We start from the raw sequence: 26,034 nt of genomic DNA, 5'->3' as shown, positions 1-26,034 counted from the left end.
CACAGAAATTGGTTCCACTCATAATTGTTAATGACAGCAGGATTCCAAGTAAGAAGACAGTGCTAGTGCATGTTTAGATATGCAAGGTCAGACTCAACCAGCATGTTCCTCTCCATCAATGTCATTCTAATGTTATGGGTTTCCACTGTTGGAGGAGAAGGTAAGTTGAAACCAGATTTGAGTATTTACTTTCTTACTCAAATGTGCTCATTAGTTGTATGTAAGCATATTTTTAAATAAAAAAAAAAAAGAACAATTTGAATTAGGAATCATAGTAGTTATCTATATTCATGTAAGTAGATAATTGAAAAGAAATTGTTTTCTTCTTTCTCTAAATCTCCAAAGTGTTACTAGTGTAACTTTATATAATTACTGCATGACACTGATAAAGACGCATCCCCTAAAATGTGTAGATATCTTCAGAATGTTCACAGATTGGTTGATTTAAAACATGGAACATATTCAAATGAGGAATTTCCCATTTCAATCTAATTATCATGCCACACACAGAATTATCTCTTAAAAAACAGGTACAAAGGTAGAGTGTATTTTTATTTTTGCATGTAAACCTGTGAAATGCCACTATGTGACTTTTTCTATGACAAATATGGAAAGTGAAAAGAAATCATGTTGCCTCTTTATTAACATCAGAAACAGCCTACAGTGTTTTAAACACTCATTTTATTTTATAATGCCACCATATGAAAAGAATTGCAAACAGACCTTTCACAAAGGTACAGGAGACTGACTAAACTGTGTAAATGGAATTTCATTCACTGTGCTTTACTGTGATTTTCAGCAAGGATTTATTTTGCTGTTTTGTTGCTTTGCTAATTCTGAACATCATTGAAGATTTATTTGTCCAGTTTCTTTTCAGTTCTGACATAAGAGAAGAAACAGGAAGAATAAATATTCTTTTATTTAAGATCTACCCTTACACAAGTTGTAAAGCATTTTTCTAGAGACTTCAAACTCATTTTATTTTGTTTCCCCTTGAAGGTTGATTTGTAATCCCAGGAGATCAGTCACCTAGTGAGAAAACCATTTTCCCTCCAATGACAGACATTGTTTAGCTTCAATTAGAAACACTGAGGACTTTGGTTAGCCTGCAGGGAGGGCTAGACCTTTACAGTCCCTCACTGGCTGAGCTGAATTTGAGATATGTAAATCAAAGTTTCTAAAACATATTAAGAAGCTCAAACGTCTGTTGGAGATGGTATTAAAAGGGGATTTGTAAATGATGAAAAGAGGAAAGGAAATGAAAACTAGAATATAGTGTGTGGACTTTTGTCCAAGATCAGAGAAGTCCAACGTTCAGTTACCTAGAGAAATTTAGTGAAACTCTATCCAAAAGTTGCCCAAGTGGTAAATGTCCTGTAAGTCAGTAGTGATATCTGTTGGGTGCCTATTGACACTTCGCCAAATAGTGGAAGCAACATAGTACGGTAATATTTTTGAATCCATAGAAAAACTGTACATGGTTTAGTAGGAAAATAGTTATTGTCTTTCATCCTGAAACAAGGAGGCTGGAGAAAAATGAAAACCCCAAGCATGCCTCACTACAAATTATAATGTCTTCAAAACAGTAAAATACATTGCCTGCCTGTGTGTGTGTGTGTGTGGGGGGGGTGTTTGTGTGTGTGTGTGTGTGTGTGTGTGTATGTGTGTGTGTGTGTGTATGTGTGCATGTGTGTGCATCCCATAAGAAATGTATTCCTAAGGTGCCCTCAGAATGTAGAGCTGATAGAAATAAATAATGACCTGCACTTTGGAGTGGATGCTGGGAGAATTGTCAAGAGAAATAAATCTTCCTAGCTAGCACTACTGGTGAAGCACACAAGAGTATTTGATGTATGCTGTGGAATGCATTTTTAACAATGGGTAGAATAAAATTGGAGGATAGAAGCCATGTTATTCTGAATTGAGAAGTATGTGTACGCATAATGCATAAAAATCCAGTACTGTAGGTAAGAGTACACACGGAGGTCTAGAACTGAAGAGCTTCTCCAAAACTATCTAATGTCAAATTTAAACAGTTAGATAAAAAACTTCAGATTTCAGAAGGCTAAATACCACAGAAATTCATAGTTTCAAATAATGTGCAATATTGGAGATTACCTGCAGATAAGTGAAAAAGAATTATTTCCTAGATTTCTGAGCTGAATTTGTACACAATGTTTTCCAAAGAAAAAGAGAAAACTATTTCTTATTAAGTAGCAACATACGAAGGCAATATCTTGAGCTACAAAAAAAGAAAAAAGTGTTGAAAATACAGTACTCCAAACCTGGAGCGCATAACTGTCTAGTTAAGTCCTAAGCTTTTAATGATAATGACACTGATGATGGGAAAGCTTTGGGTTGGGGCTGGGGAATGGGAAATGCTGTTACCTTCTACTTAACTTATCTGTAATTACCTGTTCTGAAAAGCAAAGTCTACTAATAACATACAAAGATACGTACAAAAACAAGTACAAAGGTATAATGATTTTATACATTTTGTAAATTGTCCTGACAGATCTTGCACCTCTTGCACCATAATGCATGTATATCACATATACACCTCCACCTATACATATTATGCTAGAGAAAAATTTATTCATAAAAAAATTTCATCAGAATTTAGCTACAGTTTTATTTTGATGGATTGTTCTTAGTGATTCTTTGTATTTTAAAATATTCTGGATAAAATTTAATTGACCTTGTAACCACAAAAAATCAAAATGATGACATTAATAAACAATACTACCAACCCCACATCTCTAATATATAGCAAAAAATAGAGAAGAAAAATTTTGGTAGGTGTATATATTGTTGTCATTTGAAAGAACAAAGGAAGTGCATTGAAAGGTAAGCACAACCCCATCTTCCCACCACCACATACCACATATGACTTCCTTCTTGACTCTTTTCTTAAATTTTTGTATGGGGTTTCTTCTTGAAGGCCTGCCAAAAAGGTAATGCTTCATATTACTTCCAAATGTTAATTTCATATTTATTGAAAATTATGTCCTCAAATACACATGTACTCTTTTAGTGTATATTAATTGTGTAAAACAATAGGCTGCATTTGGACACTTTCATACATGTATGTGAGGTACATGAAGGCACGCTAGAAGGCATTTGAGTTACATGTAGTTAAGATAAATAAGAGGAAAAAGATCATCAATGAGGTGATTAAATATGACTTAAGGATTCACTAATGCAGACCACCATTTACTTCTTTGGATTTGTTTTACTTTTCCCAGTGGGGCTTTGTGATTTTCCACAAATAAACCATGGAATTCTGTATGATGAGAAGAAATATAAACCATCTTTCCCAGTTTCTACTGGGAAATTTTTCTACTACTCCTGTGAATATAATTTTGTATCTCCTTCAAAATCATTTTGGACTCAAATAACATGCACAGAAGAAGGATGGTCACCAACACCAAAGTGTCTCAGTGAGTACATGTCCCAAGTATAACGGAGACTCAGTGAAAAGAGAAGAACTTATAAGAGGGGATAATGGGGTCTCCACAGCCACGGGCACAGGGACTAACGGAGCCAGCAATGGGGATCTGGCAGTCATCTTTTATGAGATGTCTTTTCTGAAAACCAGTAGAGAACAGAATAAATATTTCAACTTGAAATACAGTCTGACAGTGCTCTGCATACTGAAATATTTTAATTTTAAAAAGTTATGATGAATATATTTAATGACTAACAGTTTTTACAAATATTGATTTTATAGTGACCATGTTTTTCATTTGAAAGAAAAGTCATTTTGCATATGCATTCTGTTTTGAATTAACCATTCTATCAACTATTGCATGAGGAGGTTTTCCACTTTTATATTATCCATAAATCACTTCTTTCATCCTTAAAATTGTTATCTATATTAATACTTCAGTGAAAGTATGGAGCAGATCTGGGTGGTGACAGGTGTATCAAAAGAGAAAAACAGTGGAAGACAGAAAACCTTAGCCAATGAAATAATGAGAGTTATCCCCTCCTGTTAGAAATACTTATGAGAAATAAGAGAGAAATTGGTATTTAAGACAGTTTTGTATTTAAAAGAATTTATAATTATCAAATATTAAATTATAAAAACCATGCAACAGCAGCATGAAAAACTAATCTCTGTTCTAATATAAGAATAAATCACATATAGCAGCATGACCTAAATTCATTCAAAACTTTTTTATATTTGACCTCAGTTTTGAAAAGTTGGTATTTTTTAAAATGTTCTAAAATGCAATTATACATTTTAGCAACATTGATATAGCATACTAATCATATTTTTCTTTTAGGAATGTGTTTTTTTCCTTTTGTGGAAAATGGTCATTCTATATCTTCAGGAAAAACACACCTGGAAGGGGACACTGTACTAATTCTTTGCAATCATGGCTACAGCCTTCAAGACAATGAGAAAACCATCTCATGTACAGAAAGGGGATGGTCCACTTCCCCTGTGTGCATTTCCACCAGTGAGTACAGTACTGTCCTGTACATCCTGCTATGATCTAGATTTTTAAAACAATAATTCTATCATCAGGGTTAAATACAGATTAATACAGGAGCACTTGCTTCTGTTATTAGACATTTGATATTTAGTTCCAATTGTGTCTAAGTGGATGTACTAATAACGTAGCTTTCTATCTATGTAATTCAAATGCATGCTCTAAGTAGAAATAGTGTACGAGATGTTGAGGCCAGCCCCCTCATGTTTAAGTCACACCCATTTATCATCTACATTACCAAGTTAGTTGGCAATAAATGATCACAAAACTAAAACATTAAAGTGAAAAGTCCAATTCTTTTAAAAATGTGTGACAGTTTTTAATATTTTCAGTTAGCTGTGTGTATGTGGGTTTTTTACTGTGATATGTATTCTGTCCCATTGGTCTGATGTCACACTTTATGGCAGGCCATGCTGCTTGGTTAGTATGATGTAGTAGCAAGTGGAGGAATCAAGTATTCTGACATTTTTCAGTTTTTTTTTCTTTAGTTCAAGACTTATTTGGCTGTGTGTTCTGATTCAGTATAAGTTTTAGAATTGTTTGAGAAGTGCCATTGATGTTATATGGAACTGTACCTAAGTCTGTGAATCAGTTTGGGTAGTGTGAACACATCACAATAGAAATCTTCTAATCACTGAACATGAAAGATATGTTCATTCTGTGTGTGTGTTCGTCAATTTTTTTTATCAGCTTCTTATAATTTTCATCATAGAGGCCTTTCACTTCCATAGTTAGATTAATTCTTGTTACTTTTATACACATTATGAATGGAAATGTTTTCATGATTGTTCACTATTGGTGTATAAAATGGTACTGATTTCTTTTTTTAATTAGTTATTCATATTTGCATACATTGTTTGGGCCATTTATCCCCCCCACCCCCCACGTCCTCCCTCTCCTCCACCTCACTTCCAGGCAGAACCTGTTCTGCCCTTATCTCTAATTTTGTTGAAGAGAAAGTATAAGCAATAATAAGAAAAACAAAGCATTTTTGCTAGTTGAGATAAGGATTCTATACAGAGATTCTAAGCATTGTTTCCATATACAAATGTGTTATATCTCAAGTTGATTCATCTCTACCTGATCTTTCATTAGTTCCTGATCCCCTTCTCATATTGACCTCTGTCGCTGTATTAGTTCCTCTGCAGTGGGGAAATTCTCATCATCTCTAGCCATAAAGGTACTGATTTCTTATGTGTTGATTTTCTCTTGAAATTTACTGAATTCATTTATTGGTTATAATACTCTTTAGGTAGAGTCTGTAATTATTTTATGTAGAATTACATCATCTTCAAGAAGTGGTAATTTAACTTCCTCTTTCCTATTTGCATGCCTTTTATTTCTTTCTCTTGCCTAATATTTTGTCTGAAAGTTCCAGTACTACATTGATTAAAAGCAATGAGAGTGGACATCTTTTCCTTGTTTGGGGTCTTAGAAGAAATATTTCAAGCTTTCAGTATGATGCTGGCTGTGAGCTTGTCACACATAACTTTATTATGTTGAGGTGTGACCCTTTCATGTGTGTTCTGGGTTTTTATGATGAAGGGATGTTCAGTTTTGTCAAATGTTTTTGTGCATCTATTAAATGGTCATATGGTATTCTCCCTCATTCTGTTGATATGATGCATTGTGTTTATTGATGCTCATATGCTGAACATTCTTGCATCATGGGAAATGATCTTTTTAATGTGATTTATACCTTATTTGTGAGTATATTGTTGATAATGTCTGTATCTATGTTCATTGGAGATATTGGCCAAAAGATTTCTTTTCTGCTGTATCTTTTTTTTTTTTGTATCCAGGTAATGCAGGCCTCATTGAATATATTTGGAAGGCTCCCACTCCCTTTCACCCTTGGAAAACTTTGGAAAGATCTGGTGTTAGTTCTGCATTAAATGCTTGGTAGAATTAAGTAATGATGCCATCTAGTCCTGGTATTTTCATTAGCAGATACTTTTATTTTTTACAGAATCAGTCTCACTGTTTGATATTTGTCAATCAGCAATTCTTTATGTCCTTTCCGTTCATTTGTGGTAGAGCATATATGTCCAGAAATTCATTATACATTTTCCAATTTGTCAGTTCATGGTTGTAATAGAATACTGTGATATCAATTTTAATGTGTTCTTTCATCTCTGATTTTATTTGTGTGTTCTTTCATTTTTCCGTGGTTATTCAAGCTAATGTTATATTATTTATCTTTTCAAAAAAAAACCCAAATCTTCTTTCCACAAATTGGTGGAGTGATAGGCACTTGGGTTTGAACTAAGAGCTTTGTGCTTGCAAAGTAGATTCTCTACTACTTGAGTCACACCTACTTAGTCACACCTCTAGTTATTTTGGAGAAAGGGTCCCATAATCTCTTTTTTCCAGGTTGGCCTGGAGCCACAATCCTCCCTATGTCTTCTCCACACTCTTATTCCAACACTGAGGATTATTTTTTTTAATTCTATTTTATTCTCAGTTCCACAATTCTTCTTGTTTTTTGAAAGATTTTCAATCAAGACATATTTGTCATGTCAGTGCACATTTTATTAATTTTTCTATTTGAAAATTTACTGATCCTTATTTTATGAATGATCTAATTTTATTGTAGTCATATCGGGTGTTGTATTATATTTGAAATGCACATTTTATTTAAAATTCCTATTTAGCATGTCTCCATTACCATGATGATGTTCCCACTTAGTACTGGCTATGAACGTGAAGTGCGGTCTTGCCACCCCAATATGTGGGTTGTCTCTTGTATCAAAGAGTACAGAGGATGGACACTGATGTCTTTTCTAGATTAGGCCATATCTTGTTGCAAAAAGTTTTTTGTCTTGCTAGGTTGCTGCTTACTGGCCCTTGGGTTAAAGAGATATGCTCCTCTTTGTATTGCTTTCTTTATTGGTTCCTGATATCACTCCTCAGTGTATTTTTCTCCAGTGCTGCATGTAAGATACAGAGGAGTTCAACACAGAATTCAAATAGCACAATGAAGTGCCACTTCTTGAACCCTGAAATTCTTAGCCAGACTGTATTTTCTATTCTTTAGAGTCTCATAGTTTCTTAAAAATAGTATGGCCAGCAGTTTTAGTTGTACTAACTTAGCCAGCTTTTATAGATCAACTGTGGGTAAACTACACCTAGACTTCAACAAAGTAATTTCACTATGGACTTTCTGAAGTTCTCACAGACATGACAAAAAATTGACCAATTGCATGTTTTATTTGTTTACAATTTCATTAAATAACCTTATCTGATTATCAGACATAGCACTTTCTTTTCAGGCCTGCTTCATTATTTACTTGTGTTATCAAATAATTTAATGTTTTAGGAGACATACACATAAATTCACAACTGGAATGACACAAAGGATGGTGAAAGTGAGCCTACATTAGGACAGATTATTCAAAGAATCCTTGTGTCAAGTTGAATTTAGTAAGATTGAATTTAGCAGTGATGACCCTCAGATGGTAGGCTTGGGTCCAAGCAATGAACTGCCTAGTTCAGACAGATTCACAAAAGCAACAAAAACAGTGAATACTTTAGTGACTAATATGATCAGGCTTTAGAAGCAAGGTTTTAAAGAACTGCAAGGAGCAAGGCTTTAAAGAATCAAGATAGAGAAAAAGAAGCAATGAGGGTTGTGTGTCTCCAGCCTAGCATACAACACACCTGATCCGAAATTTCTTTCTATCTGTCTGTCTATTCTATATCTTCTCTAAAATCTCCAGTTGCCCCCAGTTAAGCCCAGTTAGGTCCAGTAATAACCAAGGAGTGAGAGAGAAAACCTCACTCCAGCAAGGGAGGGAGGTTGAGAAACAGCGCCCCCTTCAAAGGAGGATGAAAGTGAATCTTCATTAGCACAGAGAGAATCCTGTGTGCAAGGTTGGATTTAGTAAGATGGAATTTATCAGTGACAATCCTCAGATGCTAAGTTTGTGTCCAAGAAATGAGCTACTTAGTTCAGATATATTTACAACACCGAAAAGCTAGCAAATATTTTACTAAATTTTATGATCAGGGTGATTCAACACTGTGATGGAACCACATAGTTAATGATGAGGCCATAAACTGTATTGTTAGGAGTGTAAGAAGTAGAACCAATCTGATCTAAGGACTGTCCAACTCTGCTGATCACACCCTATGGGAATACTATGCTGTGTGTCCAGCTACCAAGTTGTTTCCACCCAAGACAGAAGAGTAGCAAAGTGGCTCAAGCCTGTTATAATGATGCCAATTTGTAACTATGTTTCATTCTGCACTTTGAAAAGCCATCTCAGTGGATTATTTCTTTTCATTGATGTTCTATGAAACACAGTTATGAGATAGATAATCACATTTGTTATGCATTTTACACAAGTTTTCAATGTTCTATAACTGAATGGGTGTTTTCGTTTATTTATTAAAATGTCACTTCCTGTAATCCAAAGACTCAAAATTGCCCAACACAGTTAATATTATATGACACACTTATTGATAGCATGATGCAATTCATAAAAATCAAGGGTAAATTGAGAATATCTAAATCTTTAAAAAATAAAAGAGTTCATTTGGAATCTGGGTGTTGGTGACTAAAACTTGTAATCCTAGCTACTTGGGAGGCTGAGATATGGGCTATCACAGTCGAGGCCATCTTGGGCACATAGTTCACAAGATCCCATCTCCAAAATAACCAGACAAAGAAAATGGACTGGAGGTGTGACTTAAGCAGTAGGACACCTGCTTTGCAGTGTAAAGCCTCTAAGTTCATACCTCAGTCCTGCCACAAAAAGTGATGTGGGAAAATGCAAATGCTCATTAAAAGGAAAGAAAGTAAATCTTAAATAAGCACTTTAATTTCAGCAGTGGAAACTTCATGAAAGTGGCAATGCATTTGTCAATGATAGGGATAAAGACTACGGATCAAGGGAGTGTACCCAGAAAGGTAAAATACTCTAGCATTCGTTAATGAAATACACACAGTGTTAGCAAAGGACCAACATTTATAATTCATATCACCAGTGTGGAGGAACTTTTTGAAAAATTTTGTAATTAAGCAAAAAGGAAAATTTATAAATAAATATAAGAATGCCATAAAATATTTGTGTGAGTGTGTGTGTGTGCATGTTTGTGCACACTGGTGTACTCATCTGTGTGCATGTGTGTCTAGGAATGTGTTTGTGCATGTGTGTCTGTAAATACATCGGTGTGTGTTCATATGTGTGTCTATGTGCATGTGTCTATTGTGTGTGTGCCTCAGAAATTGTGTGCATGTGTGTGCCTGTGTGTTTGACTATGTGTGTGTGTGTTTGTCTCTGTGTATATCTATGGGTGTGTGTTCATGTTTGTGTATGTGTGTTGCACATGAGGCTCTAAATGTGTGTGTGTGTGTGTGTGTGTGCATGTGCCTGTGTGTGTGTCTGTGTGCTTGCAAGTGTTCATGGGGATTCTTTTAGACATGGTGCATAAGGTTTTCTAAAATAGAATAATACTTCATGGAAATAAATGAATTCTATTCTGATATCTAGAAAGCTATTTATTTCTAAAGAAGCTCATTAAAAGGAAATTTTTTTGAAAACACCATATGTATACCTGTCATTATAATAATGTAGCACTTAAAATGAGTGTTAAAATTATTCAGTACTTAAGAATAACACATAAAATATCATTATATTTTGCATCATCTTAAATATTTTACAACATTTTAAAATACCTAATTTTCCAATTAAAACTGGAAACACATGAATGTTTATCATAGTTTTAGTTACTTGGATATTAACAAATTTTGATAGTTCACTTCTCTGGTGACCCCCAAGATAAAATTCCAACTTCATTAGCAAAGGCCACCTTACATACCTCAGTCATCTGAATTCTATATTTTGCTTGTTTTGAAACCTTAATACTATGTGTATGATTATGATAATAATGGAAGGTAATTGATGAAATAATTTGTGTCTGATATGATTGTTTGCTAAAAAGATTTGTGCTTACACTTTTCTTCTTGCAAGTGAAATCTTGTGATTTTCCACAAATAAAACATGGACATCTACATAATGAGGACAGACATAGACCATATTTTCCAGAACCTATAGGAAAACGATACGGGTATTACTGTGATCACAATTATGTGACTCCTTCAAACTCGTACTTTGAATATATTTACTGCACGAAGGAAGGATGGGTGCCCACAGTGCCATGCCAGAGTAAGTAAATGCCTTTACAATTACATGCATACAGTTCTTTCAAAGGGTGGAGAGAGAAAAGCACATAAGTGATTACAAATGTCTGGGATGACAAAAATAGTGCCAAAGGACAGTTGTGGTGCTGCACACCTTTAATTCCAGCACTTAGTAGATGGAGCCAAGAGGACTGTGAGTCTGAGGCGCCTGGTAAGACCCAGTATATAAAAAATAGAGAAGGGGGACCAAAGGAAGTGTTGTAGGAACAACAGCATACAGTTTTGTTTTTATAATGAGTTCTTCACTAAAATCACATGAAAAGTGAAGGTAGAGACTTAACGAGAATAATTTCGCATTTATACAGGTTTTAATTATAAAACTAAAATAACATTCTCTTAAAACAAACATTTTCAAATAGTTCTAGATTTTCTTAATTTCACATTACTTTTGAATGTTATGCAATCCATTTCAATATTGGGAAGATAACATTTTAAATTTAGTACTTTGGCCAAATTCATTTTTTCTCTTTTTCATTTATTATTGGCTTGTTGTTTAGGACAATGTGTTTTCAATTATGTGGAAAATGGAATTCCTCCATCTTCACCAAGAACATATGTACAGGATCAATCCGTGAAAGTTCAGTGCTATCCTGGTTATAGTCTTCCAAATGGAGAGAACACAATTGTGTGTACAGAGAGTGGCTGGTCCCCTCCTCCCAAATGCGTCCGTGTCAGTAAGTACACTGCTGTGACAAGCAGATAGACTGACCTACAATAACTGTGTAGGTGTGTATAAGTGAATGCACAGATTTCTCCATAAGTATAGAGCAAAATAAATGCACCTATCTGTAGGCATTACTCCAGATTACAAATGAATACTATCTTTAAGTCATGATAATATACATTGAAATTGTTTAATCACTCAACGGTAAATGATTATAGAATTAAAAATAAATAGGATGGTAGCCAAGAATATCACTCATCTGTCCAAGAAATGATATGACATTTTACAGCCATGCTGCTTGTCTCTGAATTTCTCTGGTACATGCAAATATGAGGGGATGTCTTGGACGCTGGGCATCCTCTGCTTTTGAAGTATTTCTCTTGTGTTTGTCCCCATAAACACTATGTCCACAGTTTATTCATTTTCTCCATAATTAATGATGTCACATTTAAATGTTTATAAAATAAATGGCTATAAAATGTTACAGCACTGTAGTGTTGATATGCATCTTTTATTATGAATCTGGTTTAGCACCTACAGCCATTAGTTAATTGGCAGTTAATTATTTTTTTTATTCACTTTTCACATGTGCATACATTGTTTGGGTCATTTCTCCCCACTGCTCCCTGACCTCACCCTCTCCGCCCCCCACCTCGCTTCCAGACAGAACCTGTTCTACCCTTATCTCTAATTTTGTTGAAGAGAAGACATAAGCATTAATAAGGAAAACAAAGCGTTTTTGCTAGTTGAGTTAAGGATGGTTATACAGAGAGATTCCTAGCATTGCTTCCATGTACAAATGTGTTACAACCCAAGTTGATTCATCTCTAACTGATCTTTACACTGATCCTGTTCTCATGTTAACCTCTGTCACTTTAAGTTTTCTGTATTAGTTCCTCTGGAGTGGGGACATCAAATGCTTTCATGTTTTGGGTTTACTACCTATCCCCATACCTCCCTTATATGCTCTCCCCTTGTCGTGTGACCTAAGTCCAACAACATTCCTGTATTTGTCTTGGATCTAAAGTCCGCATATGAGGGAGAACATATGATTTTTGGTCTTCTGAGCTTGGCTAACCTCACTCAGAATGATGTTCTCCAGTTCTATCCATTTACTTGCAAATTTTAAGGTTTCATTCTACTTCATGGCTTAGTAAAATTCCATTGTGTATAAATACCACATCTTCTTGATCTATTCATCAGTAGTGGGGCATTTTGGTTTCTATTACTTGGCCATTGTGAATAGTGCTGCAATAAACAGGGGTGTGCAGGTGCCTCTGCAGTAACCTGTGTCACATTCTTTTGGGTATATCCCCAGGAGTGGGATTTCTGGATCATATGTCTATGTTTAGATTTTTAAGAAGCCTTGAAATTTTTTTCCAGAGTGGTTTCACTAGCTTGCATTCCCACCAGTTAATTATTTTAATCTATGAAATGTGGTTTGATGTTCTTCTTAACATCTTTCTGGAGATTTTTTTATTTATTGTGGGAATCATTAATTCTAAATATTAATGTGTTTCGATTACATCATTTCAAATGTGTTTTCCACTTCATGGCTTGTATTTTACTTCATTTTTCTTTGTTTTTATTTGTTACAGAAGTTGCTTCTTTCACTATAAAATTATAAATTGTTTGGCAATTAATGTTTTTATTTCTTTTTGAGTAATACTTCCTCAATAATATGAAGACATTACACATTTTCTAACAGTTATAATATTTTGTTATTCTTCTTCCTAATTTTAATTCTTTTGGATTAGATTTTTATACACAATATTTTCTTTTTTAAAAATGTGGGAAGCCCCACATACCTGTTCTCTAATATTGCATCTTTCTCAGATGTCATGGTCTCTATGCATGGTTATTTTTCCATATATTCTATTGTGCAATATTTAATAATTTTTCAACTGGTGTTTTAATAATCCTCTATTATAATTAGAGTAAATTTATAATAAGAATGGATATTGAATCAGTACCATCCACCCTAATCTTTTGTATTCATTAGTCTCATTAAGGAGAAGTAGGGCTTTGCTCTTCATATATTTGGTGTGTGAGCTTATGAAGCTCCATTGTGATTGAAATCATGTTGGATCGCTAGAAAAATTTATGGAGAATCCAAACCTTTGTGATGTTCACCTTTCTTTTTTAGATGTCATATGTTTCTAATTCTTAGGTATTTTTAAGGCCTACAAATTGTGCATTGCTACAAAATTTTGCTGTCAAGAAGCTTTCAGCAGTTTTGCGAGCTCTATTTTTTCTAGAGAACATGTTTAATAATTATAAGCAAGATGATTGCAAACCAAGATAATGTCATATAATCTCTTTATTCTGACTTCTGTTTGCATTTTTGCAATTTATCTTGCATTTTTAGAAATTATAATATTTACTGTGCTCAAAGACAAATGTCCATGAAAACTTTCCTCTTCACTGACTTCCAAGTGACAAAAAGTCGTCAGTGTTCTCGTGAAGGATGGCAAAGAGATTTAGGGATGTGAACACTATCTTTTATTCCTCAACATTACACTGAAATTTATTAAAAGCAGTGACATCCTTCATGGTAGATTACCTAGTGATGCTCAACGACCATTGAACTATATTTGGAATTTTATTTATTGACTGGCTACTCAAAATGAGTACTGGGTAGACATACTTTCTCTTCCTTTCTATTTAGATAATTTCTGTGTGAATCCACCCAAAGTGAAAAATGCTACTATAATATCAAGACAGATGGACAAATATCAATCTAGTGAGACAGTGCATTATGAATGTAACAAACCTTTAGAAATATTTGGAGAAACAGAGGTGATGTGTCTAAATGGAACATGGAGCAAACCACCTCAATGCAAAGGTAAACTATGGTCTTCTACAATTTTTTTTAGAGAAGCTAATTAGCATAAAATATGGTGATAAAAATAAACTGGAGTAATTCTTGTCAAAAATGTTTTTGAATGCAAACAAAATGGTATGGCTACATTTTACTCTGTTTGTCAATTAAGCCAGGAAATATTGTGTATTTTTTCAAGATAAAGTAAGCCAGACTGAAAGGAAAAAGGAACCCAGGAAGACATTCTTATTTCTTGAGGAATAAATATATAAAAATATATTATGTACTTTTGACAGTCCTAACTAGATATCCATTTGAGCTGTGGCATATGTACTGGAAGAGCAATCATAGAATCTGATATAACTTTTGGCATCTGCAGTGCATAGATTATATTTCAAGGAATGTGACTGATTGAGGTCATCCACTGAATTTCAGTATTGATAAAAGAAAGTGTGGGTACCAAGCCTCCACTCCAATACGGCGATCTCAGAAAATAAGGAAAAGTAACAATGGAGATATTATATCATCCATTTCCATTTTTAACATTAATTTCCCCTGGCATTTTTCTCTTCTTAAATAAATGTATCTATTTTGTGGTTGAAATGAATTTGATAATGACAGCGGATAGGTGGGTCTTGTTTACCAATCCATCTTGATAGTCTCATTATTTTAATTGATGTGTTTAGACTATTTACATTTAAAGTAACTGTCAATATGGTAAGACTGTCTGTCTTTTTATTTGTTTGTATTTGTTTTTTCTGTTCTTGGTCCTGTTTCTCTTTTCCTCCTTTTTGTTAGGGGATTAGTATGAAAGAATTTTATTTGGATTTATCTTCACTGTTTCTGAGTGTATCTCTCGGATAGGTTCCTCACCCACAATTATTAAAGTATTTGCTCTAGGTATTAATACTGCTCTCTACTAGTGCCAGCATTTTATACAATTTAAAATGTGGAAACTTCTGCTAAATCCATTCACCCTCCCACATTATAAATTAAAATACCTTCAGTATTTCCTGTATGTACATTGAACACCATTGTTAAATGACATAATTTTGCCTCAAATATCACACATAGTTGAGCAAACTCAAGAGGAGAAAGACAGTTTACTATTCTATGTACATTTCTTTTTATAAATTACATTTTTCTCCCTCGTGAAGTCTCAAATACTTACTGTTATCGTTTTATTTTTATTTGACGAATTTCTTAATTTTACTAACGGTAATGCTGATGGGAGGCAGTCTACTAAGGAAGTAAAGGGAAAAGTGGGGTAACAGAGGAAGATAAGAAAGAGTAATGAAAAGGGGAATATGACAAAACACTTTGTATAAATATATGGAGATCTAATACTGAAACTCCTTATTATGTACAATGTATATATACCAATAAAGTAATATAAACTAAATAAAGGTAACTGCTGAAGATAAATTATCTTAGTCTTCTTTTGTTTGAGAATGTTTTCATCTATGCTTTACTCTAAAGGATACACTCACTGCATGCAGAATTCGAGGATAACAGTTCTTTCTTTCAATTCCTGTGGTCTCTATGGTCACTGATGACAAACCAACTTTCATTTGATTCTTGTTCTATATTAGGTAAAGCATAGTTTCTATCTTGCTGATTTCAGGACATTTTTTTCTTCAGTTTCATTATGATATATGGTAGCCTCACTTTCATTGATTTGTTGTGTCTGAATTCACTCAGCTTCTTGAATATGTACTTTTGTGTGTTTTTCCCAATATTTTTCATTGTTTTTTTAAACTAATATCCATCTCTTCTGTACTTTAACTTTTTGTTTTCTTCTAACAGATTCTCAAGAAGTGTCTAGAGTTAAGATTTTGGTTTAGGTTCAGTTTTAAGTTTTTACTCTATACCCAGCCTAATTTCTGTTTTTCTATCTTCAAGGCTGTAATTTTAACCTCTCAATCATTTAAGCCTATTTGTGAGGGTCATTTTTAAAAATTACATTCTGTCTTCACTTGTGCAATTCTTATTTTTTTTTAAACGGTAACCTAAACATATTTGTCAGGTCAGTGCATTTTTATTACCTTTTGTTTCAAAGTCTTCATGGTCCCTAATTTGATGAGTGATTTTTAATTTTATTGTAGACATATTCAGGGTTATATTTTATTTGAAGTTTCTATTTACCACGTCTCCCTCAGCATGATGTTCAGTTTCAGTCTAGGGTTCCCACTTGTCTTCATTGATAAGACAGTAATGGGGCATGAGTTTTGCCACCTCAATGTGTGAGTTGCTGGTGGTTTCAGAATGGATAGAGGCTGGATTTTGGTGATATTGATATCTTTTCCAGATTAATTCGTATCTAATTGCAAAAAGGGTTTTGTTTTGCTATGTTGCTGCTTCTTGGCCCTTGCTTAAGAGATATGCTCCATTTGGTATTTCTTTCTTTATTGGTTCCTAATATCACTTCTAAGTGCATTCTCCAGTGCTCCATCCAGGATGCAGAGGAGTTCAGAAGAGAACTCAAATACCACACTACAGTTGTTATTTCTTGATCCTTGAAGTTCCTAGCTAGACTGAATTTTCTTTTTTTCCAGAGACTTGTAGTTTCTTAAAAAATAATATGTCCAATATTTTTAGTTGTGCTTACTTAACCGAAGTAAAGGTAGAATTGTTTTTTGCTCATGTTCACCGCATAAGAAAGCCAATAATTCTCCATTACATTCTCTGAATTTATAATCCTTTGATTAGAGATACAATAAATCCAACAACATGTTATATGTAAGAACTTGAAACTTTGTCTCAGGTATCTATCTGCTTAGCATTTATTTGTTAAGCCAATGTTAACACTGGAATATTGCAAAGCAAATATGTTTATTATTTTACATGTGCCACAGTGATGGGAAATGATGAACTTCAAAAGTGTAACTCCCATTTATATGCTTGAAAATTCTTCAAGCAATCATTTATGTAATCATAAAATTGTGATATTATATACAGTACTATATTTGTATTGACTTTGTATTAGCCTGTACATTGATTTGGTCCCTCAATAAATAAAATGATGCTTTTCAGATTCCACAGGAAAATGTGGACCTCCTCCACCTATTAACAATGGAGACATTACTTCATTCCCATTGCCAGAATATGCTCCACATTCTTCAGTTGAATATCAGTGTCAGTTCTTGTATCAACTTCAGGGAAACAAGAAAATAACATGTAGAAATGGAGAATGGTCAGAACCACCCAAGTGTTTGAGTAAGTACATCAATAAACTCAGGAATCCTTAGAAAAATCACTGTAATGATTAGATTTTCTTCTGTTTGTATTAGAAGATTTACAGATTAACAAACAACTGTTTTGCTGAATGCCTGACTAACAAATATTAAAGGTTTGGAAAGTCTTTTAAGTAAAAATATTTAGTTGACAAAATTACATGTATTCATGTTATAACAAGCTTATCATTTTTGAATTACACTTTACTTTTAAATTTATGTGTAAAATATATTGACTGTCTGTGCTTTCTTTATTTCTTTTTTTCGGTGGGACTGTAGTTTGAACTCAAGTTCTCATGATAGCTGCGCAGGCATACTGCCACTTCAGCCATTCCACCAGCAACTGATTGTCCATACAAATGGGAGTCACTGTGATAGTTCCATATATACATACACTATGCACTGATCAAATCCAAGCTCTCTTCATCTAACCTTGCCTCGTACAAGCCCTGCCCAAAGTCTACTCTTCTACATCACATTGATTTTTTTAAATCTTCTCTATAATAGAAAGAAAACATAAGACTTATCTTTCTGTGTCTGACTTATTTCACAATGTCCTTTAGTTCCACTCATTTCACTATGAATGATGAATTTGCATATTTTAAATAATTAGACAGTATTCTATTATATAAACCTACCTCATTGTCTCTATTAATTCATTTACTGATGGACATCTAGACTGATTCCATATCTTAGCTGCTGTGAATAGTGGTGCAATGGACATGGGGGTGCAGATTTTGGTATAATAACTTCATTTCTTTGCATACATCTCCAGAAGAGGGACACAAGGATCATATGTGATAGATCTTCTTTTAGGTTTTTGAAGAATCTCCATATTGTTCTCCATAATGGCTGTCCTAAGTTACACACTCTCCAACTTGTATGACTTCCTTTTAATCTAAAAGCTCATGAGTAATTGACATTATTAGGGTTTTTTTTCTTTCATAATTGCCACCCTGAATTGGTGATGTGATAGCTCATGGTCATTTGATTTACAATTCCATGATGGCTAATGATGTTAATGGTTTTTCATGTATTTGTTGACTACTTGTATTTCTGCTTTGTAAATTTTTCTACTTAGATTATTTTCCCTATTTTTAATTGGTCAACTCCCTGTTTGTTATGCATTTTGAATCTTCCTATATTCATGGGCAGTGTGTGTTACCTTAGGTATCATGGGCATTTTAACATTAATTTTTCCAATCCATGGATATGGGAGACCCCTCCATTTTTGTCACTTCACTTGCTTTCAAGTTACCATAATTTTAATGGTAGAGCACTTTCAATCCTTTTGCTAAATTTATTGTTAGATTGGATTTTTGGAGTTATTGGGACTGAGATTGCTTTAATTAATTCTCAGAAAATTCACTATTACTATCTACAAAAGCACTGATTTATCTATGTTGATATGATGTTTTGCTACTTTTCTGATTTTGTTACCAGTTCTTATATTCCTGATAAGATTTCCTATATATAGAATCGTATCATCTCCAAACACAGGAACAATTTGATTTCCCACTTCTTGTTTATATTTTTTTCCTCTCCTAATTGCTCTAGCAACAATTCTAGTTTAGCTATTCTGTCATCAGACAAGCCTTCTGTGCCCATACTGTTTTTTCTCTTTGCCTTTTGGTATATTGAAAATAAAGAAATCTATTTGTTCAGTGGTGCTCCAAAAGACTTTAATGCTCTCTTCTCTCTCTTTTCTATACTTCCTCTCTCCTCTTCACTCTCTCTCTCTATCTTTTTCTCTTTCTCTCTTTTTCTCTATGTATGCCTGAGGTATTTAAAATATCTGTCTTCAGGTTCAGATATTCTTTCTTGCACTTGATTTAGTCTGTTGTTCACATTATCAAGTGAATGTTTATCCAACTTGTTGAGCTATTTATTTCCAATGTTTCTGTTTGATTCTTTTTCAAACTCTACATCTTTCATTTTTCCATTCATAACCTCCATTGTCTTCTTTTACTTGTTCTTCTGTATTGTCTTGGAAATCATTTACATTTTAAAAGTCATTCTTTTAAATACTTCATCCAATATTTCATCTACTTAAGTGTCTTTGATCTGACTTACTAGAGAGGCATTACATTGCCTTAATTTTCCATAATCTTTCTGCATCAACATTCACCCATCTGTTGAATCAGTTATCTCTGCCATATTGGTGTACCTTCCTTAGTAAGAAGCTTTCTCCTGAAGATTTGTCTTGGAGTGTTAATTTGTTATGCAATGTGAGATTTATTTCCAGGTAAGCACCACAGTGTAACCTCTCTATGCCTTCTTTGCCTGTAACTAAAGCCTTTGGATATAATGTGTACCACTCTCTCCATGGTCTCAGGCCCTGGCAGGCCCCCAGTGCTGAAAAGCCTGAAATATTTGTCCTCTGATTGGTCATGGTGTAAGACAAGGTGTTGCATGGAGACAGGTAGTGGTAGGAATGACTGCACCTCTACTGGGACATTCATCCTGAGACTTTACAGTACTTCATGGTCAGATGTGTTATACGGGAATGATGGCAGTAGGAACTACATTGGTGATGTGGCAGCAGGAACTAGACACATTCTTCTCTGATGCTATTGTGGTAGTGTACTCCCATGTGTCAAGTGATATCTGGAGTACAAGCTTTTTACCTAGTTTTTCAGGTGGACAATGTATTGATGTTATGTACTTATTGTTATATAATTATATTAACAAAATTGATATACATCAATCACTATCCATAGTTTCCATATTACATGTGTATTTTGAAATTAACTAAAATTGTTTTCTGAGCTAATTTCAAGTAAATATAGTATTCTTATTAGAGTCACCTTGCTGTACATTAAATCTTATACCTCTTATAACTCAGTTTGTATCCTTGAAATGAAGAATCTTAAATGGAAAGTCCTTAACATCATAATTGATCTTATGAATTTTTGATAGTAAAATATTTTTATCCCTCATTACCACATATTTTGACATCATTTACTAGCATTTTGATCTTTAATTCTATATGACATTTTGGCAGAGTTTGCTTGGAAAGGGTTTTGACAAGGAATCCCCAAGGCATTATCAAACATTGTACTTGTATACTTGACACTATTCATAGATTTGTGTGTTACTTAACATTTTATTGTCATTTATCTTTCAGATCCATGTGAAATATCTGAAGAAATTATGCGACATCATAACATAATGTTCAAGTGGATAAGAAAACAAAAGCTTTACATACCATCAGGGATGATGGTTGAATTTAAGTGCACACATGGATACGTTCAAGCAACATCTAAACCATTTCATACAACATGTTATGATGGTAAACTGGAGTATCCCATTTGCAGACGAAGTTAGGGCTGAAAGTTTTACTCTAATTAATATGTGCCCCTTTGTACAGAATTTTTCATTATTATGCCAGGTCTCAATTTTATTGTTTTTCATAAAAAAGCATTTGTGTTCATATTTGATGATGAATTTAGCATCTGAGAGACTACTGCCACACTTTAATAAGCACTGCATTCAATTTTGGTGAACCATATGCTGTGTTCCAGTTTTAAAACTCTATAGCAAGGAATTTGATGTAATTACTTCAGTACTTGTCTATACCCATCATTCTCCTAAATCTCTCTTAGCTTTTTACATAGTTTCTGAGGCTCCCTGAATTATTTGTTTCACAATAAAAGTAAAAGCTATAATTTCCATCTGCAATATTACATTACTTCACCAACATGTAAAAAACAAGATTGTACCTTACATTAACAATAAATTAATTACTACTTATTAAAAGTAAAACTTTTGACATGTATGCACTTCTAAAATACATCAATCTAGCACATTTAACAATGCAACTAAACATAGAAAGGAATCAAAGTTTAATTCAGTATATGATTATATAGCTATCATAATATTGGCATAAAAATTATCAAAATGCAAGACAAGTTATAAACCATGCACAAACTCACATTGCCTTTGTTTTCTACATTATTATTTATTAAAAATGATATGCAGGAAATGCAATAAAAATGTAAAAATCTATATTTGTCTTTAAAGATAGTAGAGTTAAGAGTTGTTTAATTCCTTTAGGGAGACAATCTCCCTCTTATGATTGTCAAACACAATTTTTTAACTTTATGATGGTATGAAATTGATATGCATTCAGTAAAAAGTGTAATTGATCTTTCATATTTTTCTGAGGCTAGAAATATGTAGTATGATATTCTTTAATACTTGGCTGCAAGAGAGACCATGGCTCCCAAATAGCCAGGTGATCATCAGGGTAAATAAACAATCCTCCAGGGCATACTGCATGTCTAAGCTCTGATGTATGGTATGCTAGGTATACTAAATGAATTGTAAAATTAGAATATTTTCAAATTACCTTGAGGTAATCAGGATGTAACCCCAATGGAAGTTGAAGAGTATAAGTATTTACCTCTATTGTTCAGATTTTCTATGAATAACACAAAAAGTTTTGAACACTAAGAATGAGTTAAGATAAAAATGTCTGATGAGCAAGGCAATACATGTGAAGGATTCAATGAACATCATTGGTAATCATCTTAATGTCAGGTAACTTTTAGGTGTTATTGAATTTATAAAATTTAAAATTTGGTTTAAAATTTTTTATTTCTGAAAATTGCAAAACAATATTTTCAAATGTAATTTTGTTCATATATTTTTGAAAAGCCTTAATTAGTTAAAATTACTTTTGGTCAGAAGCAATTTTAAGTTTTCAAAATGTTAATGTCTTTAGGATAATAATATAGATATCCATAATAACATGAAAAATATTTAATCAGATATCCTGTTATCTCATAGCATAAGTTCTCAAGGCATATATTATAAAGCTATCCCCTTTTTGGAGATCATGATATGGATGAACTAGCTGAGTTGCAAAGAAACAAATTTCTCAATTTTAAGAGAAATTCATTACAATAAGTAAGTAATTTTGTGCTTAATGTTAATATATGGCTCTGACCCTTTGGGTCACTATAACAAATTGCTATCAACTGGGTAGGTTATTTTAAAGACATTTACTTTAAACATTTCTAGAGACTGAGATGTCCAACATCAAAGCACCTGTTGATTTCTGGCTGGGCAGGACCCAGTCTCTATTTCATACATTCTGCTACATTGATGCACCTAAGTAGGTGGAAAAGACAAGGAAACCTTGTCTTTTTTAAAATATGTTTTTTTAAAATATGGGTATGAATCACATTCACAAAGATAGAACCCTCATAACCTAATCGACACCCAGAAAGTTTCACCATCTAAGACTATCATGATGGTGATGATGAATCAACATGTTAACTATGTGGACGTAAACAGTCAGACCACACTATAACACAAGAAAGATAAAGATAGACCATGGAAACGCAAACCAAAAACAGTAGTCATAGTTACATATATTAGACAGAATAGAATTTAAGTCAACAACCATGAAAAAGCAGGCAAGGAAGGTCAGTATATAGAGATAAAATTTACAGTTAATTTAATGTATATAACAATTACATCTATGTGCATGAACATGTGTGTATATGTGTGTGATTCCAACATAGGACCAACTAAACATAAAAAGTAAACATGAAGCCAGGTGTCACTGTTTTCCAACCACTAAAGGAGTAGAAATAAGGAGGATAACATTTCAATGCCAATTGGGCAGATAGTTTACAAGATCCTATCTCAAAAAAAGGGCTGACAAACTAATTCAAGTAGTAGAACATCTGTCTAGAAAGTGTGAGACCCTGAGTTCTTATAAATGAATTCTTACTTATGTTTTTTAAAGATAAAAAACTGTATTGTTTTGGATCAAGCTTATATGTCATTTGAAATAAATTGAAATAATGCATTAAGGAAATAGAAGTAATAAAAGGAAATACAGAGAAATACAAATAAGGAAACTCACTCAACAATTTCTAAATAATGGTAGCATGATAATTTCAGACATCTTTCTCAGCTGATATAGGTATTGATAAAGTGAATCAAAGACCTTTGTATGAGGAAAGAAACTTTGAAACAACTACAGGAAGTAGTTGGAAATGCACATATAGTCATAAGGGACAATTTCTTAAGTAAAACTCCAAAGGCTTAGCATCTAAGAGAATAAACAATTAAATGAGATGCATCAAACCAAAAAGCTTCTGCACAGCCAATGAAACAGTCACTAAACTTGAGACTGCCCGCAGAACTGGAGAAAATCTTTGTCAGCTGTTCATCCAATGAAGCAATAATATCCAGAACCTATAGAGAACTCAAAAAACTCAAACCCTAAATAATCAACACCTGTATGAAGAAATGGGCACATGAATTGAATAGGGAATTTTCAATGGAAGAGGTACAAATGGCCAAAAAGTACAGAAAAAGTATTCAAGTTCCCTAGCTAAAAAGAAAGGCAATGAAAACTACATTAATATTTCATCTCACCCCAGTGAGAATGGCCATTTTTAAGAGCAAAAACAACACATGGTGGCAAGGATATAGTGAAATAAGAACCCTTATACACTGTTGTTGAGAATGCAAATTAATACCACCATTACAGAAAGCAGTGTGAGGATTCCTCAATAACCTAAAAGTAGACTTGCCATGTGACCAAGTGACACCACTCTTGGGCATATATCCAAAGCAACAAAAGTCAGAGTATAATAGAGACCCTTTCACTACAATGTTCATTGTAGTACTGTTCATAGTAGAAAAGCTATGGAAACAAGCCAGATGCCCTACAACTGATGAATGGTTCAAGAAAATGAGGTATATGTACACAATGAAGTCTTACTCAGCCATGCAGAATAATGACAACATGTCATTTGAAAGTAAATGATACAATTGGAGGACATGATTTTAAGTGAAGTAAGCCAGGCTCAGAAAGACAAAGACTGCATATTTTATCTCATACATGGAAAATAGCTCCAAAAGATAAACATAGACACACACAAAAAATATGATCACATACAAACTCATATGTAAAAAATGTTTGTAATAGTGTAACTGTTCTATGGAACTCAGGGAAGGAGGGAAAGGAAAAGAAACTGATAGAGCATGAACAATCTCATAAAATGTAACATCTGTGAAAGCAGAGGTTATTAGGATATGTACTGAAAGGTGTTGAAAAATGTGGGGTCAGGAGGTAAAGGGTAAAAGAGATCTATGGAAGGGGTGGGAAAAAAGGTAAAGTACACTCGCAACAGGGATAATTTGAGAAACCCATTTGAACATCAACTTAAATATTAATAACAAAAGACAGTATTTTAAAATAGGTTAAGTGGGAAGAGGTACTTGTAGGTGGGAGGAGGGTGAATGAAGAAGATTTAGGTGAGGATTTATGGTTGATGAACTTTATATTATTGTAAGAGATGGAACAAAGAAACCATGTGCAATTTTTTTAAGTGCAACAGGGAGGCTGTTGAGGGGAAGACACAGTAAGGGTGATATAACCAATGTACAATATAAGCCTATTTGGAAGTGTCCACAATAATTATCCCCTGTACAATGAACCTACTTTAAAAAAGTAAACATCAATAGATCTAAAGAAAGAAAGATTGCAGTATTGAATTCAGTATATTTAATGTGTGATTTAGTTCTGGTATGCAAGGATGGTTAAATAAATCAATTAATAATATACACCACATTAATAGAATTAAGGATAAAAAACTATATAATTGTCCCAATAATGCAAAGATAGAATGTGAGAACAATCAACATCCTTTTTATGACTAAAAATATCCATCAAAAAATTAGTTATAGAATGAAATACCTCAAGAGAATAAAGGCCTCATAGAGCATAAATATCCCTAAACTAAAAAACAGAATCTGAAATTCTCCAAATCTAGAACTATCTGTATACCAAAGCCATAATTAGAAAATTCTATGCCATGAGACTTTGTTTCATTCACACAATTACTAAAAATAGTATTTAAAATTACCTCGAAGCTATATTCATAAGGTATATATGTAGCATAAATAAACTTTCTGTTTGGGTAAGGTCTAAATACAAGACATTTCCAATAGCATATACAAATATTCCAAAATCTTAATAGATAAGGGACATTCAATTTGTATTTCACACCCACAATTAATATCATACTTGGTCCTATTATATTCAATGCCCTAGTAGTTACTTTCACTGTGGCTCTGGATCTGACCCAAAATATTTACTTGGTATTCCTCTAGTGGGAACTTTCTGTGGTGGCTCAGCCCTTGTGACAAGTCTCTCTTGAGCCCCAAGGCTACAGCATACTTCTTTTGAAATGCTGGTTATGCCTACCTTACCTCCGTATCTCTAATATGTTGAGCCCTTCAAATTAATACCACATGGATATTGCCAACTGCCATATTAATGAAACTTTTAAAAGTTGAAGAAAAAAGAATTTTAAAAATAACAAGAAAAAAGGGGTGTCATATAAAGGAATAACCATTGAAGTAACAAAAGATTTCTCAGCAGACATTTTACTGGCCAGTAGTGACTGGGAAGACATATTCAAAATTCTGAGGAAAAGAAAACGCAAATACTACACTCAGAAAATCTATCCTGCAGAAATACTTTCTAAGATAACAAAAATGGAGGGAATTCATTAATATCAGACTGACTTACAAACTATGCTTACTATGCTTATTATCATTGTAAACACGTGTGTAATATCTGA

General features: G+C 33.5%; 1 protein-coding gene across 1 annotated transcript; it reads left to right on the top strand.

Annotated features, from left to right (window-relative positions):
• Positions 1–21,094, top strand: LOC109689619 (complement factor H-related protein 1-like). Its single transcript, XM_074048748.1, has 8 exons — positions 1–160; positions 3,246–3,440; positions 4,290–4,466; positions 10,475–10,669; positions 11,202–11,378; positions 14,037–14,213; positions 17,223–17,405; positions 20,550–21,094. The coding sequence occupies exons 1-8, from the start codon at positions 70–72 to the stop codon at positions 20,747–20,749; spliced, it is 1,395 nt and encodes a 464-aa protein (XP_073904849.1). The 5' UTR covers positions 1–69; the 3' UTR covers positions 20,750–21,094.
• Positions 21,095–26,034: the final 4,940 nt, after the last annotated feature.

This window comes from Castor canadensis, chromosome 11 (genome assembly GCF_047511655.1).
Source record: "Castor canadensis chromosome 11, mCasCan1.hap1v2, whole genome shotgun sequence".
Taxonomy (NCBI): domain Eukaryota; kingdom Metazoa; phylum Chordata; class Mammalia; order Rodentia; family Castoridae; genus Castor; species Castor canadensis.
Note: the sequence above shows the minus strand (reverse complement) of the source record. Positions and strands in the feature narration are given on the sequence as shown.

What these genes read in the sequence shown, in the direction of transcription:
- LOC109689619 (XM_074048748.1), top strand. Translation starts at nt 70, where the DNA reads ATGTTTAGATATGCAAGGTCAGACTCAACCAGCATGTTCCTCTCCATC. An exon ending in TTCCACTGTTGGAGGAGAAG is followed by an intron (nt 161 to 3,245) that starts GTAAGTTGAAAC and finishes TACTTTTCCCAG; the next exon opens with TGGGGCTTTGTGATTTTCCA. An exon ending in TCCCAAATGCGTCCGTGTCA is followed by an intron (nt 11,379 to 14,036) that starts GTAAGTACACTG and finishes CTTTCTATTTAG; the next exon opens with ATAATTTCTGTGTGAATCCA.